At 47.1% G+C, this 15969-nt stretch overlaps 1 protein-coding gene across 1 annotated transcript in view; it reads left to right on the forward strand.

Moving 5' to 3' along the window:
• Positions 1-15145, forward strand: part of spred1 (sprouty related EVH1 domain containing 1) — a 32074-nt gene extending 16929 nt beyond the window's left edge. Inside the window, exons 3-6 of the mRNA XM_060052715.1 lie at positions 448-616; positions 4764-4810; positions 9458-9616; positions 9926-15145. Coding sequence (XP_059908698.1) covers positions 448-616; positions 4764-4810; positions 9458-9616; positions 9926-10624 — 1074 coding nt within the window. The 3' untranslated portion in view covers positions 10625-15145. The remainder of the gene's footprint in view (positions 1-447; positions 617-4763; positions 4811-9457; positions 9617-9925) is intronic.
• Positions 15146-15969: the final 824 nt, after the last annotated feature.

Consider the following 15969-nt stretch of genomic DNA (forward strand, 5'->3'; position numbering starts at 1 on the left):
CCTGCCTATACCTCATAATATCCATATGGGCCCGGTACTTCCAACAGTAACACTGGTAGTCAGATCCACACACAGTCCTTAAGTCTAGTCACATTCTACTGATACAAATTGCATAGGCCATAATCACAGAAACATTCTCAAAAGCAACATTTTTAGAAGCCTTTAACCCTCGCCCCCCAAACGGCAAAGAAAACTCACCTTAATTATCAAGGAAGAAACTTTGGGAAGGAACACAGAACGAGGGATCCCTCCTTCCAGGGATGGCAAGGAATACAATAGGTGCAAAGGATGTCGATGGAGCAAAACAGTTTCCGCAAATGAGACTGTTAGACCCTTAAATTAGTAATGTGGCGTAGAGGTGCTGGCGAGTCGCAAGTACATTATGAACCAACTGTTTTATGACAATCATACGCTAATCTACTTTCATTTGTGTTCGTCTGTGTTTAGGTGGTGCTGGAGTGTGTCATCCAGAAGGACCTGGTGTACAACAAGGTGACGCCCATCTTCCACCACTGGAGGATCAACGAGAAGAAGTTCGGCCTGACCTTCCAGAGTCCCGCCGACGCCCGCGCCTTCGACCGCGGCATCCGCCGAGCCATTGAGGACATCAACCAAGGTGTGTGTGTGTGTGAGTGTGTGTGTGTGTGTGTGTGTGTGTGTGTGTGTGTGTGTGTGTGTGTGTGTGTGTGTGTGTGTGTGTGTGTGTGTGTGTGTGTGTGTGTGTGTGCAGATAGGGGGTGTGGAGATGGAGCCGCACTGGGAGACGAAGGAGTAGATGCAGGGCGTGAGAAATGAGAAACTGACCTGAACACGCATTGTCGGGCATCCAGCAAACTGCAGAGGGCATCGTTTCTGTACCTGGAGATCAGTTCTGCCCACGTCTGCCTCTGTCTCTGTCAGTCATACTCCGTAGTATGGACAAATGCATCAGGCTATATTCAATACCCCAAAGTTTGTTCTTGGCTGTCGCCGACAGAACCCTAGTTTCTGTCATTTTCTTTAAAGATTTTTTTATTAAGAAAGTGATCATTTGTAGTAGTACAAGCGCATGCAATACACATGTTGTTACACCAGGATTACACTGAACCATTACATGTGAGCTAGTACCAATGTAAACCTCTCTCTCTCTCTCTCTCTCTCTCTCTCTCTCTCTCTCTCTCTCTCTCTCTCTCTCTCTCTCTCTCTCTCTCTCTCTCTCTCTGCGTTCAAATCTAAATTCACCACCAGCCTCCCAACAGGTCAGGTGTGTATGCTTGTGTGAGAGATGTGGTGTGCATTATGAATGGGGCACGTCGCCGGTGTCTGCAGGTGCTGCATCCTGTCTGTGTCGGTGCGGTTTACTGGTTGACCTAGCGTCTGTCGGTTGGGAGAGATGCTTGCCTTTGATTAGCCACGCTACCTGGTCACTAACCCAAGCTTGACCTCCCCCTCCTGCATTATCTTAACAAAACAAGCTGTCCAGATTACCACTCTTAACTTCCTGTTCCGACTGGCAGGGAGGGTTGAACCCAACTGTGGGTGGTAGTCCCAGGAGAGATAGGGAGAAGAGAGAGAGATGTCACTGTAATATTATATAGTATTGAGTATTTTTTTTACTATATACATTTAAGATTGTTGTGTTTTCTTTTTTATTGGCTTAATGTTTCATGGAATTCCTTCTGTCTTGGATTTCTTTGGGGCAACTTAAATATAAACTTTCCCATGCCAATGAAGCCAGTTGAATTGAGGGGGAGGGAGAGGGAGAGGAAGGAAAATGGTCAATTCATCGAAACACGACATCGAATTAGAGAAGAATGTCAGGAGAGAACTTGTTGAGAATTCTTTGACGCAGTGTTGCTAATGCGTGCCTTTAGCGCTCAGACGTACGGGGCCAGGGTGAAACGCTAAAAAGTTTAGCATTCCCGGAGACACAATGGAAGGTTTGTTTTTTCAGTTCTGCTGCTGGCACTCTTTCCAGGAGGCCGTTACCCCGCCATGTCTTTAAGGTAAACTGGGCTTTAAGCGGCGGCGGCGGCAGCGTGGCTGGTGGAGTTAAATGCGGGCGTTAAAAGTTAACCGCTTTAGGTCCCGATTATATTTCCGCACAGCGCCAGAGGTTGCAAAGTCATCCAATTAGCGGGAGATCCGCCAGCTCAGCAATCTGCTGCCGCCCGGCCCCAGATCTCCACACGAGCCGGGCACGCTCGCTGTAATCTTGCCCCCTTCACTCTGGAGATCCGGCAAAGCCCAGAGTTGACACTGCAGCAATTATTATTTATTTTTTTATAGTGGTCTTAATGGATCCTCTAGCATCTAGAGCATGGAGAGATTCAATAGCCCTCTCGGATTCCACTTCCTATGGTGCACCCAAAGTCATCGCCAAGGTTACCGGAATGTTCCAAGGCCCAACACCTGCAGCAGCAGGGCTGCGGTTGTTTTTCCCCACTTCCTCTGCTGCTGGGATTTGTGAATGTGTGGGAGTTTCCTCCCGCATGCCGATACTTACAGTATGTGAACGAGAACCATTGAAGGTTGGCCATTGAGGAGGGGAGGGAGGGTGAATGCTGGTCATGTGACCGCCCACCGGATGCTATTAGACGAATGGAGAGGCTCTGGGGTTGATCTGCTTGAGGGGAGAGGGCTTGTACAGCACCACTGCACCACGGCCATACATGCTTTCTTGCCACTAGCTGCTTTGGAACAAATGATTATGCTCTTTCTTGGGATTTTCAGATACAGCCTGTTAATGGTGCTGTCTTCTAGGTGCCTGCCCCCCCCCCGATCTCTCTCTGTCCTCTCTCTCTCTCTGTATTCTGCCAGTGTTGTGTAATGCCTCTCTATGGTTCACGCGGGCTCCTTCTTCAGTATTCCTGTTGCATCGCTCTGCTGCTGGACTGTTCTCTGTGTGTGTGTGAGCCTTGCAGTCCTCTGTTGCCATGGCAACATCGGGCACATGGCTCAGGCAGCACCGTGCCCCATCCCTGCCAGAGTCGTGCTGCAGGAAGCTTCTGTCTCACTGTGACAGAGACGTGCACGCGCGCACAGCCGCACACACACACACACACACACACACACACACACACACACACACACACACACACACACACACACACACACACACACATGCACGCACAAACACGCCTACCTCTCCATGTGATTCATAGACAGAGTGATCAACAGTGGAGCGCTGTCAGTTGGTCTGTCTGAGGTGGAGACAGACTCACGGATGTTGTTGACTGATGCCCGGCTGCACTAAATAAGGTCTCGGGCGAAGACTAATTAAGGGAATTTCAAGTCTTAGAAACAAAAGAGCCCCTTGATGCTCCAGGTACAAACAGTTTGGACCCTTCGTCCCAGTGGAGATGACTCAATCCCTGATGTGCTCCTCATCCGGCAGCGAGATCTTAACCTCCACCTCTTCTCCTGCGCAGGGTTCGCTCTGGCGTGCTCATTTTTAAACATGGCTGCACTGCACCTCTGATGATTTGCCTCCAAGTTGAAACCAGTTTGCGTGCAATTGTTTTGGTTTGTTTTCTTCCTTTTCCGCGAAACGTCTCGTGAAAATGCAGTCTGTTTGGTCCCGAGTCGTAAAGCCTCGTGCACAATCCACACTGTATACGATAGCGCGTCGATCAAGCCAATGGCTGAACCCCAGAAAAAGAAGCAAAAGAAAATACGTTCCCTCGAACTCAACAACTGGACATTCATTGTGCAACAACCATAAACAAATATGGTTTACTTTTGGTAGGAGTTTTGCAGAGATGTTAGCAGAGTTGTTCTTAACCAAAGTGCCATGATCATTTATAATAAAGGAGGGATATTATGAAACATATATAGACTTTATAGAAGTGTGTGACTTTTGAGCCCAATTTATATACATTTTCTTTCAGTTTGAGACCCAGGATATAGCTGCAAGATCCAGATTCTAGATTTCAAACCCAGGTTCTAGCTTTATGACCCAGTTTCAAGCTTTTAAACCCAGGTTCTAGCTTTGAGACCCTAACTATAGCTTTGAGACCCAAACTATACCTTTGAGACCCAGGTTCTAGCTTTAAGACCCAGGTTCTAGATTTTAGACCCAGGTTCTAGAAATCTAGATTTTAGACCCAGGTTCAAACTTTTAGACCCAGGCTATTGCTTTAAGACCCAGGTTCTAGCTTCAAGGCCCAGGTACTAGCTTTTAAACCCAGGTTATATCTTTTAGGCACGGGCGGCTGGGAACTCAGACCCAAGCTTTGAGGCACTCAAACCCAGACCCGGCCTCGTAGACTCTAACACTGGCAGGCCTGGTGTCTCAGACTGACACATGGTCCTGTCTCTGTGGCTTGCTAGCCCAGGAAGAGGTTGCTCTATTCCAGGCATGCATATTTCATTAGTCTCTGTGTGCCCCACTGACACATAGAAGCTTTCATTTCCTCATTAAGCTACAGTGGAGAGGAAGCCACTTCTTTTATTTTCTTTCTCGCTTCACAAGAAATCAGCCTCATAACAGTTTTCCTTGCTGTTAAACACGCTCCGGTGGAAGGGGTTGTGTGTGAAATATAGTATTTATGAAGGGAAATTGTGTATCAGTCTGAAAAAAAAAGTTGTATTCCCGCTCTACCGGCGGGCCGGCAGTGATTGCGCTCCCTAGATTGAAACGTATATATTTGAATGTTCGATAAGAAGTCGGTCACACTATAAAGTGTCAACTCGAAGTATGAATGTTCGCTAATGTTGGTGGGGGAATAGAACACAATGAAATGTCAGTGGTCTAATCCTTTCTCTCCCCTTCTCCGCCCCAGGGAGTCCTTTGTTCGTGGAATCAGAGACCCAGGAGGATGGACTGCAGGTGAGTGCCTGTTTGCATGGGCCCGAGGAACCGACTGTTGAAATCACAATTGCAGTTAAAGCTTCCCCTACTGTTGGTACATGTAAGGGAGTGTTGGGTCTGTCTTTAGGGAACACAGTGGCGCTTCTGCTAGCGTGTGAACTGGTAACCGCTACAGCTCGACAGCTAACAGCGAGCTTAAACTAACCGCCGGCTCGGTCTGTAGCACACATCCTCACAAACCCACGTCAAGGAGAACAGAGACGAGGGGAGGGCTGGTTCCTGTCTCGCGAAGGCCTTTTTTAGACACACACACACACACACACACACACACACACACACACACACACACACACACACACACACACACACACACACACACACACACACACACACACACACACACACAGAGACACACATACAGAGACACACACACACACCACCTCTCTCCCTCCCAATTCCTAGAACTGAAGGATGGTCACTTTTTGGCCCCTTCCCTGTATCGGCCTGGAGCGAGTAGAGGGTGGGAGCCTTGTTCCTGTTCTGGCGGTTCCTCTTTAAGACAGCCGCCTGAACATACAGGAAATCTAAGGGCAGCACTGTTGCTAGGCAGCGAAGTAGGTGTGTGTGTGTGTGTGGTGGTGGTGGGTGTGGGGGGGGGGGGGGGGGGGTGACTGCAAATTGCAGAGGGACGAATTGAATGGAGCTGGGGGTCGTGGAGGAGGTGGTGTGGGGGGTTCAGTGAGTGAGCCACCACCGCCATGGTCTCCATGGAGATTTGGCATCGAAATGTTGCGGTCGGAGACCTGGGCTTCGGCGAAAGGAGAAGTGAATCAGAGGCGAGCCTTCTCAGACACACCGCGCCGCGGTAGAGACGGAGTGCGCTCGCTCCCTGCTCCCCCCCCCCCCCCCCCCCCCCTAAATGCCATCACATAAGGTTTGATGCTAGCCCCCCCCCCCCCTGTTCTCCTTGAACTACAACCAGCGCCGCACTGTCCTGCCTTCATAAGACCTTTCATTCACGATGGCCGTTTCCTCCTATTCAGAATCTCTCTCGCTCTCTCTCGTTCTCTCTCTCGTTCTCCCTCGCTTTTGCTCCCTCGCTCTCGCTCTCTCTCTCTGGGAGCAGCGAGGCTGGAACATCGTAGAGGTGGCTGGGTTGGCTTTATGTAACATCTTGCTGCAGGTCCTGAAGGCATGCGTGCAGCTCTGCTCCATGGAGTCGCAATCGATTCAATAGTCTTCTGTTTTTCGTCTGTTTTGTTTGTGTGGTTTAAAGTTGACTACTTCTAACGGGCATTTTATTTTGTGTTTGTTAGTAAGGGGTGTCAATGAACTCTTTTCGGGGGTCAATGTATCTTATCTGTAGACTACTTGTTGTAAATGTCCACGATGGGTTATTTGAGGCCAAAACCAATCTTTAGGTAGCTTTAGAGAAGTGACGAAGCCTCTGACTCACGTCGCCAAATTCTATATCAATCAAACGATCGATTAATCACCTCATTGTACAAGCACCAATTCATACCATTGTTTCCACATACCAAAGGGCCGACAAAAAGTAGTTGCGCAACCCACTGCTTGGCTTTCAGCGTCTTCGACCAGAAAACCTGTCTCACAGCCATAGTTCTGTTCCCAGTTCAAAGAGGAAACGCTTCTCACAAAGCCACGGGAACTCATTCACCATTAAGTAAGATCTGGTTCTCTTCTTATGCATTACACACATGCCCATTGGCTTTCCAAAGATTATCTAATGGACCAAGGAAAACGTGCTTAGAGATATGGGCCCTAGAGCCGTTCATACTGGGAGCCCCCTTGCGAAGGTTAGGGGCTCTTGTAGCAAAAGCACACATTGGCCTTTAGCACCGCTCGTCCGAGAGAGAGAGGAACCTCAGCAAACACACACACACACTGTTCTTTTGTTCCTGCTTGTTCTGTCTCTCCTGCCTCATCAGATACACACCTAGGCTCAATGGGTTTCCAGTATGCGGGACTGCTTCCTCCCCTGTCCTGTGCCTCTGTGCCTTTGAGGGCGGAAACAACAGGAAGCCCTGATGTTGGTCCCGAGCCAGACAACAACTCTATCTCCCCCCCCCCCCTGTTCCCCTCTCGAAGACCCCTCTTCCCCTCCCCCCCCCCCCACCACCCCTCTGCTGGCTACATCTCTGGGGTCAGATCAGCTCCAGATTGGCCCCCACGCATGCCTTTGAATGGTGGGGCTTAGGCAAGTGCTTTAAAAGGAAGCCTAAGTCTGTTTCCCATTTCACCTCCTCCTCTCTCCCCCTCTCTCTCTCTCTCTCTCTCTCTCTCTCTCTCTCTCTCTCTCTCTCTCTCTCTCTCTCTCTCTCTCTCTCTCTCTCTCTCTCTCTCTCTCTCTCTCTCTCTCTCGCTCTCTCTTTTTTTTTTTTCTTACTTATATTTTTATATATACACACACACAGCTGTCATCTGGCTTTTTAAGTTGTGTGCTGCGTTTCTCCAGCTGGAGCTAGTTTATGACATTCTCTCAGCAGACTCTTTGGCCTGTCTCTCTCTCATTCTTTCACTCTGTTTCCCTCATTGTCTTTCTATTATTTTTTTATCATATTTTTGTACGGTATCATTCTCTGTCCCATGCGCACACATAATCACAAAATGTTCCATCGTTTCCTGTCCTGTTCTTTTGCCTTCCTTTCCGTTTCTGCGTAGCGCTTGATCCGACTTTGTACCCTTTGCTTTGTCGCCATCAGTTGTCCTACACACACTCTTACGTTTAAGAGAGGCGGCAAAGTCAACGCTAAGCACATACACGTGTGTACGCGTGCGTGCAGAGGCACACGCACACACACACACACACATGCCATACCATGTGTGTGTATGTGTGCGTGCAAAGGCACACACACACACACACACACACACACACACACATGCCATACCATGTGTTAGCAGTCAGGAAGGATAGAGCAAGTGGAGGAGGAGAGGGAGGGAGAGCCAAGCTGAGAGGGGAAGGGGTCTAGGGAAGGAGGGGTGGGTGTCCAGGGAGGGAGGGAGGGAGGGAGGGAGGGAAGTAGGGTTGGGGGACGGACGGAGGGGAGGGAGGGGGGCGTTGGGGGGGGGGGGGGTCAAAGGAAGCATCTCTTAGCAACCACAGGACAGTAATTACTGTAGCAGCAGCTGGGAGCAAACCAGATCTCTGTTGAGCGTTAAAACCCTGGCGTGGGCTACTTTACACACTGCACTGGAGAACCGCTCCTCCACACTCAGGAAGGAGGGAGGGAGGGAGAAAGAGACGTGGCTGGACCGAGAGAGATGGACGGACTGCGTATATTGTTTGCAGAGCGGATGGATGTGGTCACGTGGAATACACACATGTGTGACCACCTAAACATTTTAGTTGGGGAAAATGGTCAAAACGTGCTCTCATTATCTGTGATGGCCCTTGCGGGCCGTGTTGGGTTATTTTGAGTGGGAAAGCTGGCAGTTCTGCAGATGGGAGCTTCTTTGCCTGTGCGAGTGAGAAAATATGCTGGCCATGGTTAGAATGTCACCATCCGGCCCTACAAACTACAAACAGTTTATCAACCTCGATCTCTCCCTCTCTCTCCCTCTCTCTCACTTTCTCTCGCTCTCTCCTGTACATGTGACTCATCCAATTCATCACCTTTTTTCCGCTTCTTCAAAGCTCCTTCTAAAGGCTTTCTAAAGGCCTTATTTTATGTCAGTGAATCTTTTTATACAATAGCCAATCTTTTGCTTTCGACCGTTTTTTTTCTGCCTCATTTAGCTTGGTGTCTGTGGAGGGATCTCTAGTATTTCCGTCCTTTTGGTTGCTGCCCTTACAACAGTCATTCACAGCTACAGATTCCTGGTGGTACAGTTTTAACGTACAGCTCCTCTGAGGCCGAGCAGCGGGCTATAGCCAGGGCCGCTTCTGCTCCATCAGGGCCCCGTGTCTGTAGCGTCCACAGCAGTAAAAAACACAAGAGTGCTGGTGGGAACACATGCGAGGCAGAGAGGGAACTCTGAGTCCTCAACAGAAGGGCCTTGAGTCATCACTGCACCCTGCAGTCAGGTGGGCTCAGAAACAACAACAAAATACAGACTCCTGAACCCCCCCTGGTGGTGGAGAGCGGAACATGTAACCCGGTGGAGACACACAATGGGTCCTGGGTTGAAGCAGTGAGTGCTGCACTTAAACCGTTGGTCGGTGTGGATGGCCGGTGTTGAGGCTACGTCAGGGCCCTCAAGGGAGCGCTGCTACAAGGAACAGATGGAGCAGAGTTGTCGAGGACAAAGTTACAATGTGTGTTTATTAAAGGGGTTCCCGCAGAGGTCTGTACTGGGGGCTGGACATTGTGTTCAGAGGCCTCACTGTATTCTGGTGATGTACGGGGATATTTAGGAAGGAAACGTTACAGAAAACATTATGTTGTGCGTAAGACTAACTATCCACGAGGCAACGCCAAGCGCAAACGTCATATGGCCATGAAATATGTTGTGTATAAGAATGCTAAATACGAAGCAAAAGAAAGCGCAAACGTCATACGGATATGAAATGACGTCATATTTGATGCCATCTGTTCTCATCGTAAATTCATTTTGAACCATAAAACCTTTTGCGTTGGGATGCATTGTCTGCTCTTGCCGTCACCCGGGCCCTCAATGTCCTTCCTCTGCGTCTCTCCCGTCCAGGTGGGTGAGGAGGCTCCCTCCATCTGCAGCCCCATGAAGGAGCCCTTCTCCCCCGTCCACGGCGTGGTCTCCGCCGAGCCCTTCAGGGGCTGCTACGTGCGTGCCCAGCCCTTCTCCGAGTTCCCCTCCGGCAACAACCGCCGCTACCAGCCGCCGCAGGTCCGTTACGGCGCACTACACCGTCAGTATTGATCATAGAAGGGGGTGTTCCTCTCATGTGGAGGCGCTCGCGCTTCCAATGAACTCATGGAAAAGTGACTTCGACTTTTTCTAAGATAAGACGCACATGATTAACCCAAATTGGGGGGGGGTGTTTAATGGCCCTTGTTGATAAACGGGTCTGTTGAAGCCTTCTGCCGCTAGACACCCTGCGTCTAGCTGCAGATCACAACGCTGCTGTTAAACCGTAGCTGACGCTCCGATGGTTTAACCTGCTCGCGCCCCCCCCCCCCCCCCTCCCACCCACAGGGGACCTTCAAGTCCACGCGCCACGTCAGCTTCCACATGGACGAGGAGGAGATCGTCCGCATCAACCCCCGCAAGGACGTGCTGATCCGGGGCTACGAGGACTACCGCCACCCCGTCATGTGGAAGCAGGACGCGGAGCACCGCGACGCAGACTTTCCCGCCGCCTTCCACAAACTGGACGGCAAGAAGTGCGAGTACCTCTTCCCCGAGGGGCCGGGCGGGGACGGACACCCCGGGCCCGGCTTGGGCATGGGGACGGGCATGGGCCTGGGACTGGGCAAGGACTCCTCCATCAAGACCCAGCCGTCCCCCATGCACAAGTCCAAGAAGGGGCGCCGGCGGCGGGAAGACGGGGAGCGCTCCCGCTGCATCTACTGCCGGGAAATGTTCAACCACGAGGACAACTGGCGGGGGCAGTGCCAGGACGCGCCGGACCCCATCAAGCAGTGCATCTACAAAGTCAGCTGCATGCTGTGCGCCGAGAGCATGCTGTACCACTGCATGTCCGACTCGGAGGGCGACTTCTCGGACCCGTGCTCGTGCGACACCTCCGACGAGCAGTTCTGCCTGCGCTGGCTGGCCCTGGTGGCGCTGTCCTTCATTGCGCCGTGCATGTGCTGCTACCTGCCGCTGCGCGCCTGCCACCACTGCGGCGAGGCGTGCCACTGCTGCGGCGGGAAGCACAAGGCGGCGGGCTGACCAAGCCCCTCTGAGCCGAACTCGTCGACCCCACCAAACCTGGACACCCCCCAAACCAAGCTAAAAGGCTAAAGCTAACACAGGAAGTGCGTCAATGCGGAAATACGTCCTTGTTTTCATGCCCCTCTCCGGGGAGAGGTGACATGTTGATCCCCCCCCCCTAGCTCAGAGGGCTTTTGGAGATTTCAGTTTGCGTTTGTCGCCGACAACCAGCAACGGAGGACCAACCCTGTGCTTTGCAGGAGCTCTGAGCGTCCAGCCGAGCTCAGGAGCTCACCTGAGGAGAAGGAGGCGGAGGTGGTGTGGACGGGAGGCATTGAGATTAACAGACTTGGAGATATTACTAAACACGCCTGTACAAATACACGTATAAACACACACACACACACACACACACACACACACACACACACACACACACACACACACACACACACACACACACACACACACACACACACACACACAACACACCTGTACCTATACCTAATACACATACACCTTTACACTCGCAAACAACGCGTACATATACAACAACAAAAAAGAACCAGGCCACCAATGTCAGAACTCTACTGCAACGTAACGTATAACTATGAAGGATATTTGTGTCTTTTTGTACAGAGAGCAACACAAAAAAACGAACTAATGACAAAAAAGACAAACAAAACTATTATGCGTACAGAAGAATATTTGCTGTTTTGAGTATGCTAAAAGGGATATGTTCTTGCTTTTTTTTTTTTCAAGATATTGCAGATTGGGTAACAGTGGCCTTTCCTTTACGGCTCATCCATTTGCTGGCAATGTAATTATTAGAACTGAGAGAGTGCACTAGAAATTGTATTTTCTGCCCATCCCCTCCAACAAAAGCTGATCCTTTCTGGAAACGCTATTGATAAATTAACCGCCATATTAGTGTAATTTAACATGTACGAGATGTTGATGTGGTGGATGTGTTTTACCTTGCTATTCCTTTTCATATATTGTAAAAACAAAAAGATGAGAAAACGAAGAAAACTGCAACAACAGCCCAAAACATTAACATGTTATTTAAACACAACAAAGTACAGCTCTTTTACATCCACTGGAAACGTGCGACGGATTCCCAGCTTGTCCCGAGTGGCTCGGACCATTTCATTGCATTCCAACACAAAGGGATACGATTCCATGAATAGAAGGGAAAATGATAAATTACTTTACCATTCTCAATTCCTCTAAAGCAAAGTTGCTTTTTTCCGTTGTCTAACCACCACTTCACCAATTGAGACCAACACCATCGTGTTTTAATCCCGACTTCAGCAGCTTTCAGTGTTGGCCCAGTTATTCGGCTTTGTAGTGAAACTGGTGTTTAGCTATATTCTTTTTTCTTTCTGTTTTTGTTCTTACTTGAGTTAAAAGCAAGACATTTTGCTCAACCAGCAAGTTTGTTTGAGTGAACATAAAAGGGTTTTGAGTAATTCTCAGTTGTATGATAAGGCACTTAAATTTGGCTTTCATTTGGACAGAATCCACAGGTTATGAATTAATTTAAATCATCCAATTTATTACCCAAAAACCCACCATTTAAGCTCTGGTCTCCAAGCTTTGGTTACAGCACCCCCTTCCAAATTTAAAAAGTACTGACAAATGTATCCAATGTAAGGATCATTTTTGTTTGTTTTTAAAAATCGAAATACAGTATTGTTTGTTCTATGATAGTTTCCTTTGTTTTATCAGTTACTCCACAGATTGTCCTTTTTAATGTCACTAAACCCCTAATGAACGACGAATGCCTAGAGAGAGAGTGTATGTGTGTGTGTGTGTGTGCGTGTGTGTGTGTATGTGTGTGTGTGTGTGTGTGTTTGAGATGTCTATGTACTGTTAGACTCTTGACTCTGATCAATGGTTGTATTAATGGTATTAGCCACTGGTTTCCAGAAGCCATTTTAGCATTCTCCCCAACTATCTTCCCCTTGGGTCTCTGTACTGTTCCCCACGGTCTTTGTGCAGGTAAAAGTGCTCGTAGAAAAGCACATTTGCTAACCAAAGTAACGACCAATTTCAAGTTGCAGATGGAAAGGGCACAAGCCTATCTACATCTAGATGAAAATCCGTAAACTAAAAACTGCTTCAAATAATACCCTCGACAACATAGCTCCAGACACAACATTCTGTACATAAATGGAAATCTGGCCACAGCAACTCCTAAATATACTCCTATAAAATATATATATATTTTTGAAAATCTAGCATGATATCTAGTTAAAGAGATTAACAGTCGGGGCCTCCCAGTCTCCAAGAGAATGGAGCTACGGGCAACGACGTTGACTGTTGTAGCCCAGTTCTACCCCCTGATAAATCCGCTGGCTTTTAATGCTCCCTTTACTTTCTATGCAAACTTTTATCTTTTTTTTTCCTTTTCTTACACGGTCCCAAAAAGCACTGACCTCTCTCTCCAGTCCCAGGGGGTCGGTGTTAGGACAGGACACTTTACAGAGCGCCACCCCTTGGTACCAAACTCTAAACACCTGTAAATATTTAACTCTATATTTAAATACTGACGTAAAAAAAAATCCCTGTTTTCAATTCTTTTTCTTTTTTTTTTCCCTTCCTCCTCTTGGAAATGTGTAAAGATAGAGCTGTATTTATCGTCGCTGTCAGCATATACTGTAGCCTCAATTGACAGCATTATGTACATAGGTCACCTTTTAGTATTATTTCACATTGAAAAGTAGAGGGCGGTTGTGATGGATATGACTACTGAGATTCTAATAGAGTTTCTCCCTAGTATCGTACGATGGAAGATCCTTATAGTTTCTCCCTAGTCTCGTACGATGGAAGGAAGGAAGCATAGCGCTAACATGGTACAGTAGTGGCACTCCACTTATTTCAAAATGTTGATATAAATATCTCTTGTTTCTCTATCTATATATAAATATATAATGCTGCTAGATACAATCACTAATTTTATTTTGTTGAGAGTAAATCAGCTATGAAAGACTGTTAAAACAACACTTAGTTCTCCAACAGCATAACCATCGTGAGGATTGTCTTGTTTGACTGCTCTGAGGTGTGTGTGTGTGTGTGTGTGTGTGTGTGTGTGTGTGTGTGTGTGTGTGTGTGTGTGTGTGTGTGTGTGTGTGTGTGTGTGTGTGTGTGTGTGTGTGTGTGTGTGATGCGATTACCTTGCTTGTATGCCCACAGACGTGTTGGGGAGTTGGGTGTGTGGAATGCATGTCATGCAGTTGTGCATGTTAACCAAATGTTTCATTTTTTTCATAACGTCCCATTGCAATTGGATCGCCCTGCGTAATGCAAGCTGAACCAAGGTTTGATGAACCTGACTAAAACTTGCTGGCTGAGGAGCAAAATGTAGGATGTGCATTCATACAACGTCTAGAGTCCTGAAGTAACACTCATTTCTACATTAACCAGCACAGTGCGACTTCCGTCATGTACTGTATTATATATGCAACATGTGTCTGTCCGCTCTATTATATATATATCTATATATCTATAGATATATCTAATGCTATATCTAAATATGTATGTGTATATATATATATGTATGTATGTATGTGTATATGTATGTATATGTATGTATATACAGTACATATATATGTTAATGTGTATATATATGTATATGTACATATATATATATGTGTGTGTGTGTGATTCTTTTTTTTCTTTTTTTTACTCCCATAATGTAAGACTTCAGTTTTTAACCACTCTGCTGCTAGTCTTTTATCTTCTTTCAATCTTGCAAATTGTACATATCTTTGGGAATGCATACAAGAGTAGATTCTTGACTTTGTGTAGATTTAAAGTAAAAAAAAAAAATGGCTATATAAAACCGTTTTTCTCTTGAGTGTATTGTTTTAAAGGTAACTTTTCTCAGCAGTCGAGTGGTTATGTTTCAGTTCTCCAACGCTTCGGTGCACTGATGACGTTCGTACGCTCTCCTTCGCTCTCTCCCCCCTTTTCTTTCACACTTACAGCGCTTGATGATGTAACATTTATGTGATTAGTTATAAATAGTGGACAACATTTGTGTTTTTGAGAATTGCAGTATAAATGGTACTCTTAACTATTCTGTAAAACACTGCCTCGTTTTTTTGTTTCCTTTTTTTCCTTTTTTTTGTGTGCATATTTCTTCCTTTATCGCCATCATCTTTCAACAGCCCTCCGCCCCCGCCCTGCCACCCACCCCCCTGCCCCCCACCCCAACAACCCCGACCCCCTCTCCCCTACCTGACAACCTCGAAAAAGTGCCTCACGCCCATCCTTTGGTTCTACTGGTTTCTATGTCTTCGGTATTTCTGTCATGGTTTAAGAATACCAAGTATACAATGTAAAATGTATAGTCCCAATAACTCTCATGTCATAGTTGTATTTTCTTTATACAGATGTAGCTTGTTACTTTTCATAAATCTATAATGTAAATATGCATACATATGTTTGTAACTGTTTTTATGTTACATCATACACTTGTAATTTGACATATCAAATAACAAATATCATAATAAAATGGTGAGTTTTACTCAGTTTCTGATGTATTTTTGATTTTGTTTAGCTTCGCTTCGCAAACACACACACACAAACACACAGATACGCAAACACACACGTGGGTATAATGACTCGGGTCATTCTGGGTGACATGCCAAGAGGAAAGCCAAACAGAAATGCAGAACAAATATGCTTTAGTACGCTTTCCTTGTTTGTGATTGGTGGAATCCTCTTGCTAAATGAGAGCCATATGAGGCCGTTTTTTGAATGCGTCCCCGCCCCTTTACACTTGTGTGACTGTTTATGTGTGTCTATATTAATCACACGCAACTATTCTCAATACCTGCAGTTATATTGGGCCTCCAACCTCCATACATGACATTTAATGGATGATTCTGTTGGGGAACATTCTAGTGCAGGTTATCACCAATCGGTGATGACATGGAAGGAGCAGCAGACTGTGAGTGTGAACATGAATTTGGAGAATAGAAGAGTGATTCCATTGTTGTGGTTGACCTCTGAATGTGGGGATGATCGAATTGAGCACATTGGAGAGTCATAGGCATGTCAAAGTGATTATCTCGCACGCCTTATGTGGTGTTCGGACAGCAGGGGTGGATGGCGCATCAGCAGTGCTGGTTGGGTTACCCCCGTGGAGATGACGTCAGAGTGGTTTGCACAGTTAGTGGAGGTCATATGTTTTGCCAACCTAAATGAGATCATTCATGTTAAAGGATGTGTCAAAATTTGGACAAAGATAATGGAGTTACTAAGATTACCTCACTGCTTTATCACATTTTATTTAAAAAATAAATGTCACTTGGTCAAATATGAGTGGGGAGGGTAGTCAGATTATCTTTTGA

This window comes from Gadus macrocephalus, chromosome 5, assembly GCF_031168955.1.
Source record: "Gadus macrocephalus chromosome 5, ASM3116895v1".
Taxonomy (NCBI): domain Eukaryota; kingdom Metazoa; phylum Chordata; class Actinopteri; order Gadiformes; family Gadidae; genus Gadus; species Gadus macrocephalus.